Source organism: Anabrus simplex, chromosome 2, assembly GCF_040414725.1.
Source record: "Anabrus simplex isolate iqAnaSimp1 chromosome 2, ASM4041472v1, whole genome shotgun sequence".
Lineage (NCBI taxonomy): Eukaryota > Metazoa > Arthropoda > Insecta > Orthoptera > Tettigoniidae > Anabrus > Anabrus simplex.
In genome coordinates this window covers 934,844,237-934,858,928 of record NC_090266.1, presented here as the reverse complement: position 1 = coordinate 934,858,928, position 14,692 = coordinate 934,844,237, and the positions used below count along the sequence as shown (strand labels likewise).

At 39.5% G+C, this 14,692-nt stretch overlaps 1 protein-coding gene across 1 annotated transcript in view; it reads right to left on the bottom strand.

The window, feature by feature from the left end:
* Positions 1-14,692, bottom strand: part of Cht10 (Chitinase 10) — a 356,983-nt gene that overhangs the window by 28,924 nt on the left and 313,367 nt on the right. Inside the window, exons 36-37 of the mRNA XM_068226063.1 lie at positions 8,918-9,051; positions 6,272-6,619 (exon numbers count right to left, since the gene is read on the bottom strand). Coding sequence (XP_068082164.1) covers positions 6,272-6,619; positions 8,918-9,051 — 482 coding nt within the window. The remainder of the gene's footprint in view (positions 1-6,271; positions 6,620-8,917; positions 9,052-14,692) is intronic.

Sequence of the window (14,692 nt, the reverse complement as noted above, 5' to 3'; positions counted from 1 at the left end):
ACCATGGAGATTCCTTAAACCACGATCGTTTGAAACTAAGATTATAAGATTTACCGGAATGTTTCACTTCTTTTGTGGCACAAATTTGCAGTGATTCAGTAGGGCGATCAAAACGTAGAACTTCATTCTGATCTTCGTTTCTCCAACGTGAAAATGGTGTTTATAATAAAATGCCCACTATGTCATAAATAGGATACATATTTAAATTAAACAGCACAACACTACGAATGAACTACGATGCGTAACTACTCGTACTTCACACAGGATGACGCAGGGAAGACGAAACATTCCGTTCTTCCGACAACTTCACTAAGCACATCACGGTTGTCATGGCAACCGCCAAGGCCAAGCGCTAGGAGGGAGCACTTGGGAGGTAGAGGCAGCTGCGGAATCTCTCGTCTTCACTCAGTCTCACGCGCCGTACTGTGGCCGACAGTCGGCGCTTTCGTGAGTTCCCCTGGTTCTCATCAGGTGATGAGGTGCTCCAAACGCCGTACAATAAAACATTTTCTTTCCGTAAAACGAACAAATGTCATAAGAAAAATAAATTTAAGTAATTCATTATGGTAAAAATAAGTGGTGAAGTGGCACCTCACCTACTTCACCTGAAAAGCCGGCCCTGAACCTCGCTAATGTGGTTACCCCAATGATGATCTTTCCTTATACTAAACACCTAGGTATGATCTCCATGAGGTACTTTCAGTCCCTCAATATAGTAATTAACACTGACAGGACTTTCCCTTTTGGCGAAACTTACAACCTGACTTTTCACCCCATTTACCGTCACCCCGTCTGCTGTCCATCTCACAATATAGTCGGGGCAGTTTTGGAGTTGTTCACAATCTTGTAACATTTATTTCTCTATACACTACAACATTATCAGCTTTTGATATCTCACTCAGTCACCACTAATCTGCATTTTGGGCAGTCGCCCAGGTGGCAGTTTACTTATCTGTTGTTTACTTTGCAAATAATTTGGAAATTTCTTCAACATCTCCCTTGGTAAATTATCCCAGTCCCTAACTCCTCTTCCTATAAACGGATATTTGTCCCAATTTGTCCTCTTGAATTCTAAATTTATCTCCATTTTGTGATCTTTCCTACTTTTAAAAACACCACTCAAACGTATTCGTGTACTAATATAATTCTACATCATTTCTCCACTGACAGCTCGGAACGTCGAACCGATACTAACAAAACTTACGTCAACGACGGGATAGAACAGGGTTAGGAATGACACGGAAGTGACCGTGACCTTAAATAAGGTATACATCCCTGGTGTAATACTGGGAAACCGTGGACATTCCACAATCAAGGCTGCTGACAATAGAGATCGAACCTCTCATTTCCCGAATGCAAGCTCACAACAACGTGACTCAAAACTCTTAGCCAAATCGTCCGGTGGAATCTATATAAATAAAATTGTAGGGGGTCCGCTGTCTGTAATTTCTTTTGTTTTGCCAATTTTTCAGATATTTATCCGTTTTAGGTCAACTCAAGACCGAATCGTTGGTTTTTACTTTTCGTGTCTGTTTGTCTGTCTGTCTGCTTGTCTGTTTGTTTGTCTGTTCCGCCATCACGTCGAAACGGCTAGATAGATCTCAACCAAACTTCATATTTAGAGTATACTCATCCCGGGGAAGGTTTCGATATGCATATCATTTTAAAATCTTTGAATAAACGGGGGGTTTATAGGAAAACCAGAATGGTTTTTCCACCATCACGTCGAAACGGCTGGATAGATCTCAACCAAACTTCATATTTAGAGTATACTCATCCCGGGGAAGGTTTTGATATGCATATCATTTTAAAATCTTCGAATAGACGGGGGATATATAGGAAAACCAGAATGGTTTTTCCACCATCACGTCGAAACGGCTGGATAGATCCCAACCAGGCTTCATATTTAGAGTATACTCAACCCTTGGAAGGATTCGATATACATATCATTTTAAAATCTCTGAATAGACGGGGGGTTTACAGGAAAACCAGAATGGTTTTCCTCCATTTTCTCTAATACTATTGATTTTCTGTAAACTTCGTTTACCGTACGTGAAACGTCTCTTCATTATAAACAACTTTCGTTTTGTTCATAATTCACCTTACTCTTCACATGACGGAGAAATTTACAATTTTCTGCTGGTACCATGCTCTGCAGTGAGTGACCGACAGACCGACAACGAACCTACAGGTTACCATGGCAACGTCTCTGACTGCATGCCAGCAGGGAAGTAACGTATTGCCATTTTCCTCATCATGCTTTTAAATTCGTGGTTGTTCCTTGGGTAGAAGGCAATAGAGGCGTCAATCGGCTTATCTGCGGGATACTGGTGGAATATCGTTGGAGGTTATAACCGCCCTCGAATAGATTAAGTAATAACACCATTAGTCACCTTCTTATTATTTGTTTACCTAAGAATCACTGGACCTAAATTTCTCCTCTGTTACCGCTTTATTATATCCATAACTCACACTAGCATAATTTATTGAGGGGCATTTGATTTTCCAATACATCCACTTGGCATTTACATATTTGTCGTTATCCGGCTGTCCTCACTTATAATCCATTTTCTATTACTTTCGACTTTCTTAACTGTATTACTTTCTTCCTTGATTACGCCGTATGTACGCGAGTGCTAGAAACTACTGGATGTATTTCCACCAAGATTCATATTTAGAATACACCTGTCCTTGATAGGTTTTAGGGCAAATATTGTTTCTAAATCCCTGAACTGACTGGGGGTTTATACGAAACCGAAACAGTGATTTTGCACTTCCACAAAATATACACAACCAAACTTAATGGAAATATACCTACCTTGGTAGAAATTAATTTCTAAACCTTTTTTCCCATGTGCATCATTTCGATACGAGGGTTAATAAGGGAGCGACGTAAAGCCCCTAGCAAAAAAAAAAAGGGAGACTTAACTCACGAGCGGGTGCGTGTAAAGCGTATTCCTTACAACTTGAAAACTACTGAAGACATTCGAACCAAAATTTATATTTTTTAGCATCCACCTGTCCAAAGGTAGGTTTTAAACGTAAATAACATTTCATGTTCCGGAATGGACTGGCAGTTTATCGGGAACAGAAATGGTGATTTTACTCTTCCACAATATATACAGAACAAGACCAACCTGACTGGAAATCGACCGAACGTGATGGAATTCCACCTCTAAACCTTTTCTTCGTGTGCATTTTTTCGTCAGGAGGATTAATAAGGGAGATATCATGAATGGTCACTTTTGCAGGTTAAGTCCAGTGGACATAGCCCAAAAGGTGTTTTACATGGAGCAGATTCCTTGTCTATATAAATCAAGTCGTAACGACTGTGTGCCTCTACACTGACTATTTTGGCGAAATTTTCTTACAGCTTTCCGTTTAAGGGGTAATAATGACCATCTCCATAATTTTTGGTTTAGTTTCCTGAAAGTCCTAATTTTTACCCGCCTCGCCCAAAATCCAGATTGCGGCATAATCTGCCAAAAGAAAAAGAAGATAATTGAAATTTGACAAAATTATACGTTTTAGCCTGTAACGAACGGAAAACATCCAAGATCATTAAATTTTTCACTTTTTATCCGCGAAGAATATCGAAATATGCAGGCAATTTTAATGATGGTGCAGACCTTCGGAAATTCCTATCACATAACGGATTGCACAATCTCCGTTCAATTTGGAATTATCTACAACCTTGGACTTATGACTTTTGCCGTATCTGTATCCCTTTTACGTTTGATTTTTCTCCATTAATCGATGTTAAGTCAATTTGGAATTTTCACATGCATAATTCATAGTTTCAATTACTTACATCAAATACAGAAACATCAAACTCTTCACGAAAATTGGCCCACCCAGTAGCCATATGTGAGCCAAATGCTATGTATGTAGCTGTCACATAATTATCCGAAAAGTAATGTAATGTGAGATAATCTTACAAAACCTTTACCCTGTTCCACGTTTCTAACTCAATCTGACCCAAGAATAGATTACATATCATAGGACCAGCCATTTAGGCCACTAAATCCGGCGTGTCTTATGGTATAATCTTTTGTCGATGTGACGTACGTTTAGTAGCAGTTAATCTGTTCTCCGTTCCATTTGGAATGATCTACAACCTTGGTCTTATGACTTTTGCCGTATCTGTATCCCTTTTACGTTTGATTTTTCTCTATTAATAGATGTTAAGTCAATTTGGAATTTTCACATGCATAATTCATACTTTCAGTTACTTATATCAAATACAGAATCATCAAACTCTTCACGAAAATTGGCCCACCCAGTAGCCATATGTGAGCCAAATGCTATGTATGTAGCTGTCACATAATTATCCGAAAAGTAATGTAATGTGAGATAATCTTACAAAACCTTTACCCTGTTCCACGTTTCTAACTCAATCTGACCCAAGAATAGATTACATATCATAGGACCAGCCATTTAGGCCACTAAATCCGGCGTGTCTTATGGTATAATCCTTTGTCCATATGACGTACGTTTAGTAGCAGTTAATCCGTAAATGAATGTCTTCAATATTGTAAACACGCATATACTTTCGTATGTCGATCGATATATATTCACTGATGTCGATTTGTAGCGATCGAGAAAGGGTGGGTCTGCTATTGTAATCAGTACTCCCCACACCGACTTTGACTGTCAGTAGGAAAGGGTTCCTTCTCCAACTCCTGTGTAACTGTCATTAGTAAGGAAGGCCTACAATTGTAATGAATAGTTCACTTCTCGATTTGACTTGCAGAAGGCAAGTGAGCATGCAGTTTTGTTTAAAACTCCCCTACCCGATTGTGTTTAGCAGTAGGCAAGGGTGCCCGCCATTATAAAGAAATGTCCTCATCTAAAATGTGACTGGCATTAGGCATAGTGGCCTGCTATTTTGATGGAAACTCACCAACTTGGTGTGACTGGCAGTAAGCTGACTGGCAGTAGGAAAATGGGCCTGGCATTATAATAATAACTGTACAACTCAATTTCGAGTGATAGTAGGGTAATTGCCTGCCATTATAATAGAAACTCCTCAACTGTAATCTGTCTGGAAGTAGGAAAGGGGGGCTGCCATTTTAACGAAAACTCCCCAAATCGATTCTGTCCGCGTAGTAGGCAATGGGGCCTGCAATTATAATGTAAACCTCCCAACTCGATTGTGAATGGCAGTAGGCAAGTGAGCCTGCCGTTATATCACAAATCCGTAACAAACACTTTACATTGGAAACAACGTACGGGGACCTCCCCATGCTCTTTCACGGATAACGCTAAGAGACATGCAATTTTAAAACAATCTTATTTACTGCATGTACACTATTTACTTCTATATTCGAATACAATGTAGAATACCGTAGCGAAGCACGGGTACATTCGCTAGTCATCTATAAAATGGCTTTTCTATGACTCCAGTTCTTTATTCATACCTTTTTAATATAAATAAGGAAACACGAAGTCCAATAATGCTACCTTGCGGAACTCCCTCTTAATCTTTACAAGATCAAATAATGCATCACCAACATCAATTATATGAGTTCTATTTTTCTTTAGACATTTGTCCACTCTTTTGTCTAGTCCAAAAGACCTCAATTTTGTCAGTTGTCATGGCTAAATGGTTACCATGCTGGCCTTTGGTCACAGGGGCCCCTGGTTCGATTCCCAAAAGGGTCGCGAAATTTAACCATAATTGGTTAATTCCGCTGGCACGGGGGCTGGGTGTATGTGTCGTCTTTATCATCATTTCATCCTCATCACGACACGCAGTTCACCTACGGGCGTCAATTCAAAAGACCTGTACCTGGCAAACCGAACTTGTCCTCGGACACTGCCGGCACTAAAAGCCATACGCCATTTCCGTTTCATTTGGTCAATTGTCTCCCATGCCCTTCCGTATCTATAGCTCTGGATAGGTCAATAGCGATGCAGTCCATTTGACCTCCATATGTTATATCTTGCTGGAATCCTGCAAGTTGAGCCTCACTGGAATAACTTTTACTGAACTCGAACTACCCTTCATCAAACCAGAAATCTTTAAACTTCTGTCTGTATCAAGTCTACGAAGCTCTAGTACAACTACCACTTCCACTTTACGACTGATTATGTCTTTCTTATTTCAAGTAATATAATATCAATCAGGAAATTTAAATAGTATTTACTTCTGTTTTATACGGTATATTCACTCGATTCCAGTCATTACTTCGGGTATAGAAAGTCTGACAGTTCAATAACTACATGTATTTAAAAAAAAAATGTTACGCAGAAAAAAGATGTAACTTACCAGAATCAATGACCACTTTGCTAGGCGAGACAGCAGATGATAGTAGCAAATTGTTGGGCTTGAATGCTGCACTAAGCTCACGCACTAATGATGCAAATCCTTCTTTGTCAGAATCAGGTCCCTTATTACAATCCACTTGCCAGCACTTAGGATATTCCCAGTCTAGGTCCAATCCATCAAAGTTATGCTTCTTTATAAAGTCTACCACATGTCTGACAAAATTTGCACGTGCCGATGGACTGTTAACAAGTCTGCTGTACTTGTCACCCAGCGAGTCATTCCAGCCACCAATAGCTATTAGCACCTTAGTACCCCTCCTCTTCAGATCTGTCACCTTCTGATAGAATTCTGAAAACAGAAATGAAACAGAGTTAGAATTCGGATACACTTTCCCCATCCCTTCCACCTCACCATAGTGTTGTGGCAGATGGCAGTGATGGAGACGTTTTAAATTGTTATTCAGTCAAACAAGTTATTAACACACTTCTATAGGGATTTATCCATGGCAGATTTATTTAAGTTTTAACTTTTCTCCTTCTTTCAGCTTAATGGCCTTCAATTCGTATGGACTTGGGTTCGATTATCGGGCAGGCGAGGGATTTTAACCTGTTTGGTTAACTCCTTCATCTTGGGGGCTGTGTGTGATTGTGATCGTCTTAATACACTCTTCATTTACATACAACACATCACGCTGCCAACCACAACAGAAATATACAGAAGTGGGCGTTGACGTCAGGAAGGGCATCTGGCCGTAAACCTGGGCTTAATACGTGTTCGTGTTGACCCCAGATAACTGCGAGAATAGCTAAATAATGAAGAAATAAAGACAAAATAAGAACAGTCCAGTCAGTTCTATCGTACCTTACTTCCCCCGAAGGAACTGAAATTTAGTAAGGGTTGCTTTATCACATCTTCCAGTTTCACCACATTCTGAACCATTCGACATCTAGTTATTTCAATCTCTTCAGAATTATTTGAAAAGGAGATCATTTGGTGATTTCAGTAAATTTCAAAAGTCACGTGGATGACTTTTTCACCTCCAAGCCAATCTACTGTACTTCTACGTAGAAATGGTAGAGCAAAATCTTGAAAAATTAGTTAAGATTGTTAACGTACAAAATTTGTTTTGTTAACAGTGGAGGAAACGCGCTAAAAACTGTGGGATAACCCAATAATACAACAAGAAACTACGGTATATTCGTGAAACATATCCTATGAATAAAACATGGAGACGAATTAGTAAGTATTGGAAAGGATTACGAAATGTAATTAAGTGCATCCAGCGAAGATCTTTTAAACTCTGTGCCGCCATAGAACATTACGACTATCCATAGCAACAAAAAGCCACTACTGAAATAATATATTTTTGCGATATTCGTGGAATTGTTGCAAATTCCTTTACCTATCCAGATCCTCATTTAACGGGAATCAGTCTGTGAAACGAATCTGAACTAACCTTAGACGATTAACTTACATTGTTCCATTCTTTATGGATCAATTAGCGATCATCCTGACTCCGCTGCGAATGGTCTTCCCTGTGTAGTACAGTAGTGGTAAGCAGACACATGCTGCAGGGTATCTGACATAGACCCCGCAAAGTCCAATCACTACTGATCTGCATTTAGGGCAGTCTCCCAGGTGGCTCCCTTGGTAAGTTATTCCAATCCCTAACTCCCTTTCCTATAAATGAATATTTGCCCCAATTTGTCCTCTTGAATTCCAACTTTATTTTCATATTGTGATCTTTCCTACTTTTAAAGACGCCACTCAATCTTATTCGTCTACTAATGTCATTCTACGCCATCTCTCCGCTGACAGCTCGGAACATACCACACCACAATTCTTCTCAGCCCAAATATTGCAACATTTTTGTAACGCTACGCTTTTGTCGGAAATCACCCAGAACAAATCGAGCTGCTTTTCTTTGAATTTTTTCCAGTTCTTGAATCAGGTAATCCTGGTGAGGGTCCCATACACTGGAATCATACTCTAGTTGGGGCCTTACCAGATACTTACATGCCCACTCCTTTACATCCTTACTACAACCCCTAAACACCCTCATAACCATGTGCAGAGATCTGTACCCTTTATTTACAATCCCATTTATGTGATTACCCCAATGAAGATCTTTCATTATATTAACACCTAGATATTAGAACTATCCAAACTTTTATCTTGTAGAAGACGGTTCACATCCAGTACCATGTTGTATGAATCATGTTGCTTCATATAGTTTAAACACTATCAGCAACACAAATTATAGGTCATTACAGAAGCACAGAAAGTAATGAGCATCTCTTCGGACTCTTACTGACTTCTAGAACATAAGCCACTGATCGTTCCCTATAATAAATTGCCTGTACACGTAGACTTAGTTTAGGTTAGTCATACTTCATGAAGAATGATCTAACTGAATTCTTATAGGAAACTTTTCCATACTTTGTTTCACTAATTATACTCAACGCACAGTTTCTGATGAAAATTTAGAGAGATAGATATACGGAATAATGACTGTCATTTACAATAAAGGATAACAGGATCAGGTCCACAATTTTAAGCGATTAAATATCAATGATTTCTCAACACTGTAGTGATTAGCCAAACAATTTAAACAAACCAGAAAGATATATATAAATGATACTTTACCATTGTCCAGGTCAGCCCAAGAGTCATGAGGTTTGATTGTCAGCGTACTGCCATCTAGAACAGCAAATCCGTAGGCTATGTGGGTGCATAGACTTGTATCAATATCTGAGGGAAGATATTTTCCAGTGCCTTGTCTAAAACATACGGAAGAATAGTCTATATTAGAAAAGGCCATGTCATACAGTTCAAACAGTATCAACAACACAAATGATAGTTCATTACAGGAGCACAAAAGGAAATGAGCCTCTCTTCGGATTGTTTATGACTTCTGGAACGTATCTGATCAGTCTAAGTCAGGCGCGGCTCCATAATACGATCTGCAGAGATGCAGAACCACCAGAATGAAATATATAATATAGGTACTGTACAGCGATTAGCGATCCCAACCTTCATACTGAGCAGATACTGAGTGTTGACATCGAGCCAGAAATCGATACCCATACATATACTGGTGATCTGGCAACCCTGTTTAGAACTGTGAACGACAGAACATCAGGAGAGCACGCTTAACTACAGCTTTCTTCCGATAGGTGGCTAAGAGTTTCCCATAAGGGTATGTATGAACTGCACGCCTTGCAGAACGGCTGGCCTATTTGCGTGTGTGTCACTCAGACCATAGAGTTCGTAAACAATCCATTAGAGGTGGGACCAGCGCCAACGTCTGTGAGAGAATCGCTGCAGCGAGCGAGCATGTTGAAAACCCAGCTGTTTCGCAAAAGGCTCCCTCGTCTGTACACATCAGTGTGAATAGAGTCCGGCTCCATGGCTAAATGGTTAGCGTGCTGGCCTTTGGTCACAGGGATCCCGGGTTCGATTCCCGGCAGGGTCGGGAATTTTAACCGTCATTGGTTAATTTCCCTGGCACGGGGGCTGGGTGTATGTGTTGTCTTCATCATCATTTCATCCTCATCATGACGCGCAGGTCGCCTACGGACGTCAAATCAAAATACCTGCACCTGGCGAGCCGAACCCGTCCTGGGATCTCCCGGCACTAAAAGCCATACGCCATTTCATTTCAGTGTGAATAGAAAACTTTTAAAACTAAGTGGATATTGATATGATTCCAAATTCTTACATGTCAACATTCTCAGATACTACAGTATAGCTGTGATGCTTCTGTTCAGTAGAAAGACAGCCAAAATAGCATAAATACAAGAGAAATGCGTGACAAAAGATTATGACTGTTTATGTCAAGTCTTCAAAGTACGGTACGTTATGATTGGGGTATATATATATTTATCTACCTTTTGTGTAATTGGCCAGGACTTAAGCATAATTCTACGAACGAAAACATTCTCTCTCGTACGAAGCGAATGAGCGAGTTCTTAGGCCTACAAGTAATCATGAAAATGTTTCTTCGTAGTGGTAGTGAATTCTACCGAGTTAGGTAGTCATGAAAATGAAAACAGGAATGTTAGTACCCTCAGAAGATGTTCCTACTCCATTAAGAAAGCCGACTCGCAAAGATGTATGCAGCTCTCGGAATCTCTGTAAATATGAGTGTGTCGATACTAGATCAAAACATTTTTGATAAGCGGAAGAAAGGCTTTATTTTTTGTAACTTTTTAATTGTTGTTTTTGGTAAAAGTCAGTTATTTATATCGTCGATGTCCCCCAAAATCGGTGTCTTACAAATTGAGATGTACGCCTACCTGTATTTTTGCTGTACTTTTTCGGGAACTTCACGCGGAGAGGACACGGAGCAAAGCGTTTCCGCGGAGTTAGAGGACGGATGCACGCGAGGTCAGTTGGCACTTCCCGTGTGTAATAAGAACTTAGATGTGTCTATTACACTTATTGCAATGACTGGGCGTCACGGAGCAGAACCACCAACATAATTCAGCAGGAGCCGCCACTGGTCTAAGTAGAACAGTTGTAGTGTAGTTATTTTATCAGTTAGTATCCTGCTTGCATCTTTGTCGTAAGATCTTTCTGTAATATTTAATATTTCCTTCCTCTGGAATATATACTTCTAATCATACAAAGAGAAACCAGCACGACAAGGTTATTTCATTTAGTGTGCAAGATGTATGAGACAGAAGAAGTCCCATCCGATTTTCGGCAGAATGTTGTTATACCTATTCCCAAGAAAGCCGGTGCTGACCGGTGTGAAATCTACCGCACCATCAGTTTAGTATCTCATGCCTGCAAAATTTTAACACGCATTATTTACAGAAGATTGTAAAAACAAGTTGAAGCTGAGTTGTAGGAACACGTGAAGCAATCCTGACTTTACGTCTGATCTTAGAGGATCGAATCAAGAAGGACAAGCCCACGTACATGGCACTCGTAGATCTAGAAAAGCATTCGATAATGTTGAATGGACCAAGCTATTTATGATTCTGAAGGTGATAGGGATCAGATACCGAGAACGAAGAATTATCTACAATCTGTATACAAATCAATCTGCAGTGATAAGAATCGAGGGCTTTGAAAAAGAAGCAGCAATCCAGAAAGAAGTGTGGCAAGGCTGCAGTTTGTCCCCTCTCCTTTTCAATGTTTACATAGAACAGGCAGTAAAGGAAATCAAAGAGAAATTTGGAAAGGGGATCACAGTCCAAGGAGAGAAAATCAAAACCTTGAGATTTGCCGATGATATTGTTATTTTATCTGAGACTGCAGAAGATCTCGAGAGCAGATGTAGGATGCAATAGTTACGTAGAAATGAAAAGGTTAGCACAGGATAGGGTTGCTTGGAGAGCTGCATCAAACCAGTCTATGGACTGATGACTCAAACAACAACAATCATACAATAGGCTATTTTTTGTTGATATTTCCAAATTATTCCACATTTCTTTGAAGAGGTAAAAGAATGGCTGAGGGAGGCAGGTGTAGGAACTATGGGTGAGTGTGAAAGGTACAATATGCTGAATGGTATGGATGAAGTCTAGGGTAAGGAGTACAAGATGGAAATAAATAAGTCCAAAACAAAAGTAATGGATTGTAGTCGAACGAAGGCAGGTGATGTAGGAAATATTAGATTAGGATATGAAGTCTTAAGGAAGTAGATGAATATTGTTACTTGGGTAGTAAAATAACTAACGATGGCAGAAGTAAGGAGGACATAAAATGCAGACTAGCACAAGCAAGGAAGAGCTTTCTTAAGAAAAGAAATTTGCTCACTTCAAACATTGATATCGGAATTAGAAAGATGAGACTTTCGTGTGGAGCGTGGCATTGTATGGAAGTGAAACATGGACGATAACTAGCTCAGAAAGAAAGAGAATAGAAGCTTTTTAAACGTGGTGTTACAGAAGAATGCTGAAGGTGAGATGGATAGATCGAATCACGAATGAAGAGATACTGAATCGAATTGGTGAGAGGAGATCGATTTGGCTAAATTTGACGAGAAGAAGAGATAGAATGATAGGACACTTCTTAAGACACCCAGGACTTGTTCAGTTGGTTTTTGAAGGGAGTGTAGGTGGTAAGAACGGTAGGGGTAGACCAAGGTATGAATATGACAAGCAGATTAGAGCAGATATAGGATGCAATAGTTACGTAGAAATGAAAAGGTTAGCACAGGATAGGGTTGCTTGGAGAGCTGCATCAAACCAGTCTATGGACTGATGACTCAAACAACAACAATCATACAATAATCTATTTTTTGTTGATATTTCTAAATTATTCCACATTTCTTTGAAGAGGTAAAAGAATGGCTGAGGGAGGCAGGTGTAGGAACTATGGGTGAGTGTGAAAGGTACAATCAATGTGCAGGATACGGTAGGCATCGTGCAAAGAACAGGAACAAAAAGGAAAATGGCAGCCAAATATGCACTTTATCTTTCAGGTATGAGAACACTGAACCTAGTTTTAAAACAACGGTAAAACAACGCGCTATAAGGCCTGTCTGAAAACGACTACACCCTGCTCTGGAACTACATAAAATATTAGAAACTAAGAACCAAAAAGCATTTTTTCAAAAATATTTTGACTTAAGCTTCTTTCTTAGTGACTACAATGCGTATATGACTCCTTAGGAATAAAATATTCTTTATTCATTTCATGAACAATAAGAAGTGCAATATATATTTACAACGGCCATTTAAAATATGAAGTTACTCGTCTTCAGACTTTGGAAATGATATCTGGTACAGATAAAAAACATTGGAGTGATGTTCGAAATGATAGTGCTCTCAACTAAATGCAAGTATAGAATTGTTTTCGTCATGACAATTAACGTTAAGTTAAGGGGATTGTGTAAACTGAGCCAATTGGCTTTGACAATATAGACGAAACTTGTGTTAATTAGTGCTATGTATAGTTGAATTGCTCATATGTATTTACGGTATATTTAGTCGTCTTATAGAATTCACAATTTCCTTCAGATTTTCTTACATATTGTCTTTGTATGAATCAATACGCAATCATGTCCTGAAAATAATATTATAATGAATGTCAACGTTAGCATGTAAAATAACCATGGAACTTCTTGGGGAGCAACATCCGAAGCTGAGTTTATTACAATTGCTTGCTTAAATTACTTATTATACTGATAATAACTAGAAACAAATATTCAGTTAATAGGAATGAAAAATAATATAGCCTATACAAATAGATACTCAAGAAATAAAAGTGTGTCAACCATCGTTTTCTATGAAATAGAATGGTAGCTTTCCGCGAGGTTGGCCTTAGTCCCGGTTTACTTATATTGTAATTAGGGTATGTCTAAACATAGAATTATTGTAGTGTAGGTAGTTGTTTTATTGCCGGTCTCACGGCCCCGGGTTCAATTCCCGGACAGGTCAGAATTTTCACCTGGATCTGAGGGCTGGTTCGAGGTCCAATCAGCGTACGTGATTAAAATTGAGGAGCTATCTGATGGTGAGATGGCGGCCCCGGGCTAGGAAGCCAAGAATAACGGCCGAAAGGATTTGTCGTGCTGACCACACAACACCTCATAATCTGCAGGCCTCCTGCTGCGCAGTGGTCGTTTCGTAGGCCTACTCTTAATTTCCTTTATAGCTTACAACTTCTTCTTTCACCAGTATGAATACTTTCCTAACATCACATCTATCCTGTCTCCACGATAAACACTCCAGTTCCGAGAGAAAATCTATAATATCACTTCTTAGCCATAATTCAATTCATGTTGCAATATCTGGTGATATATATATATATATATATATATATATATATATATATATATATTATATTACTGAAGTCTATTCTTTTTCTTACAGTATCTCTACAGTTTAACACCAAATACTTGATATCGTCCTTATTTGACTTCCATCTTTCGGTACTCTCATCACCGCTCACTAACCCATCACGTTTCCCAGAATATACCTCCCTATAATCCTTATCCAACCTCTTTACTTGTACGTACCACTGGGGATTAAGAGAAGGCCGTCTGACTACTGATGACTCACCTATCCACTTATTAGTATCTACAAATCTCTCTCCCAGTTTCCCACATGCCCACTTCATAGTCCCATTTAAATCTCCGATCAGACTCAGTTAGTACTCCTCCAATACCACTGATAACAATCTTCGCTCCCTTAAACTACTCCCGCGCTGTCATAACCAGACCACACACATTCCTAACTATTGTGGTGCCTATTCCTGCTTGCCTTACGTTTTTGGTACCAACGTGAAAAACTACCTCTCTCCCCTTACCGTCTTCCTTCCTTTCTACTTTCCTCATTACCTGCCTCAACCTAATTCCTCGATAACACTCTATGGTTCTCCTTTCTCCACCAAATTTCCCGCGTGTTCTTAACAATGAAGTTCCCCATGATCGGAGTCTCAACTCTACCCACCACATTTTTCTCC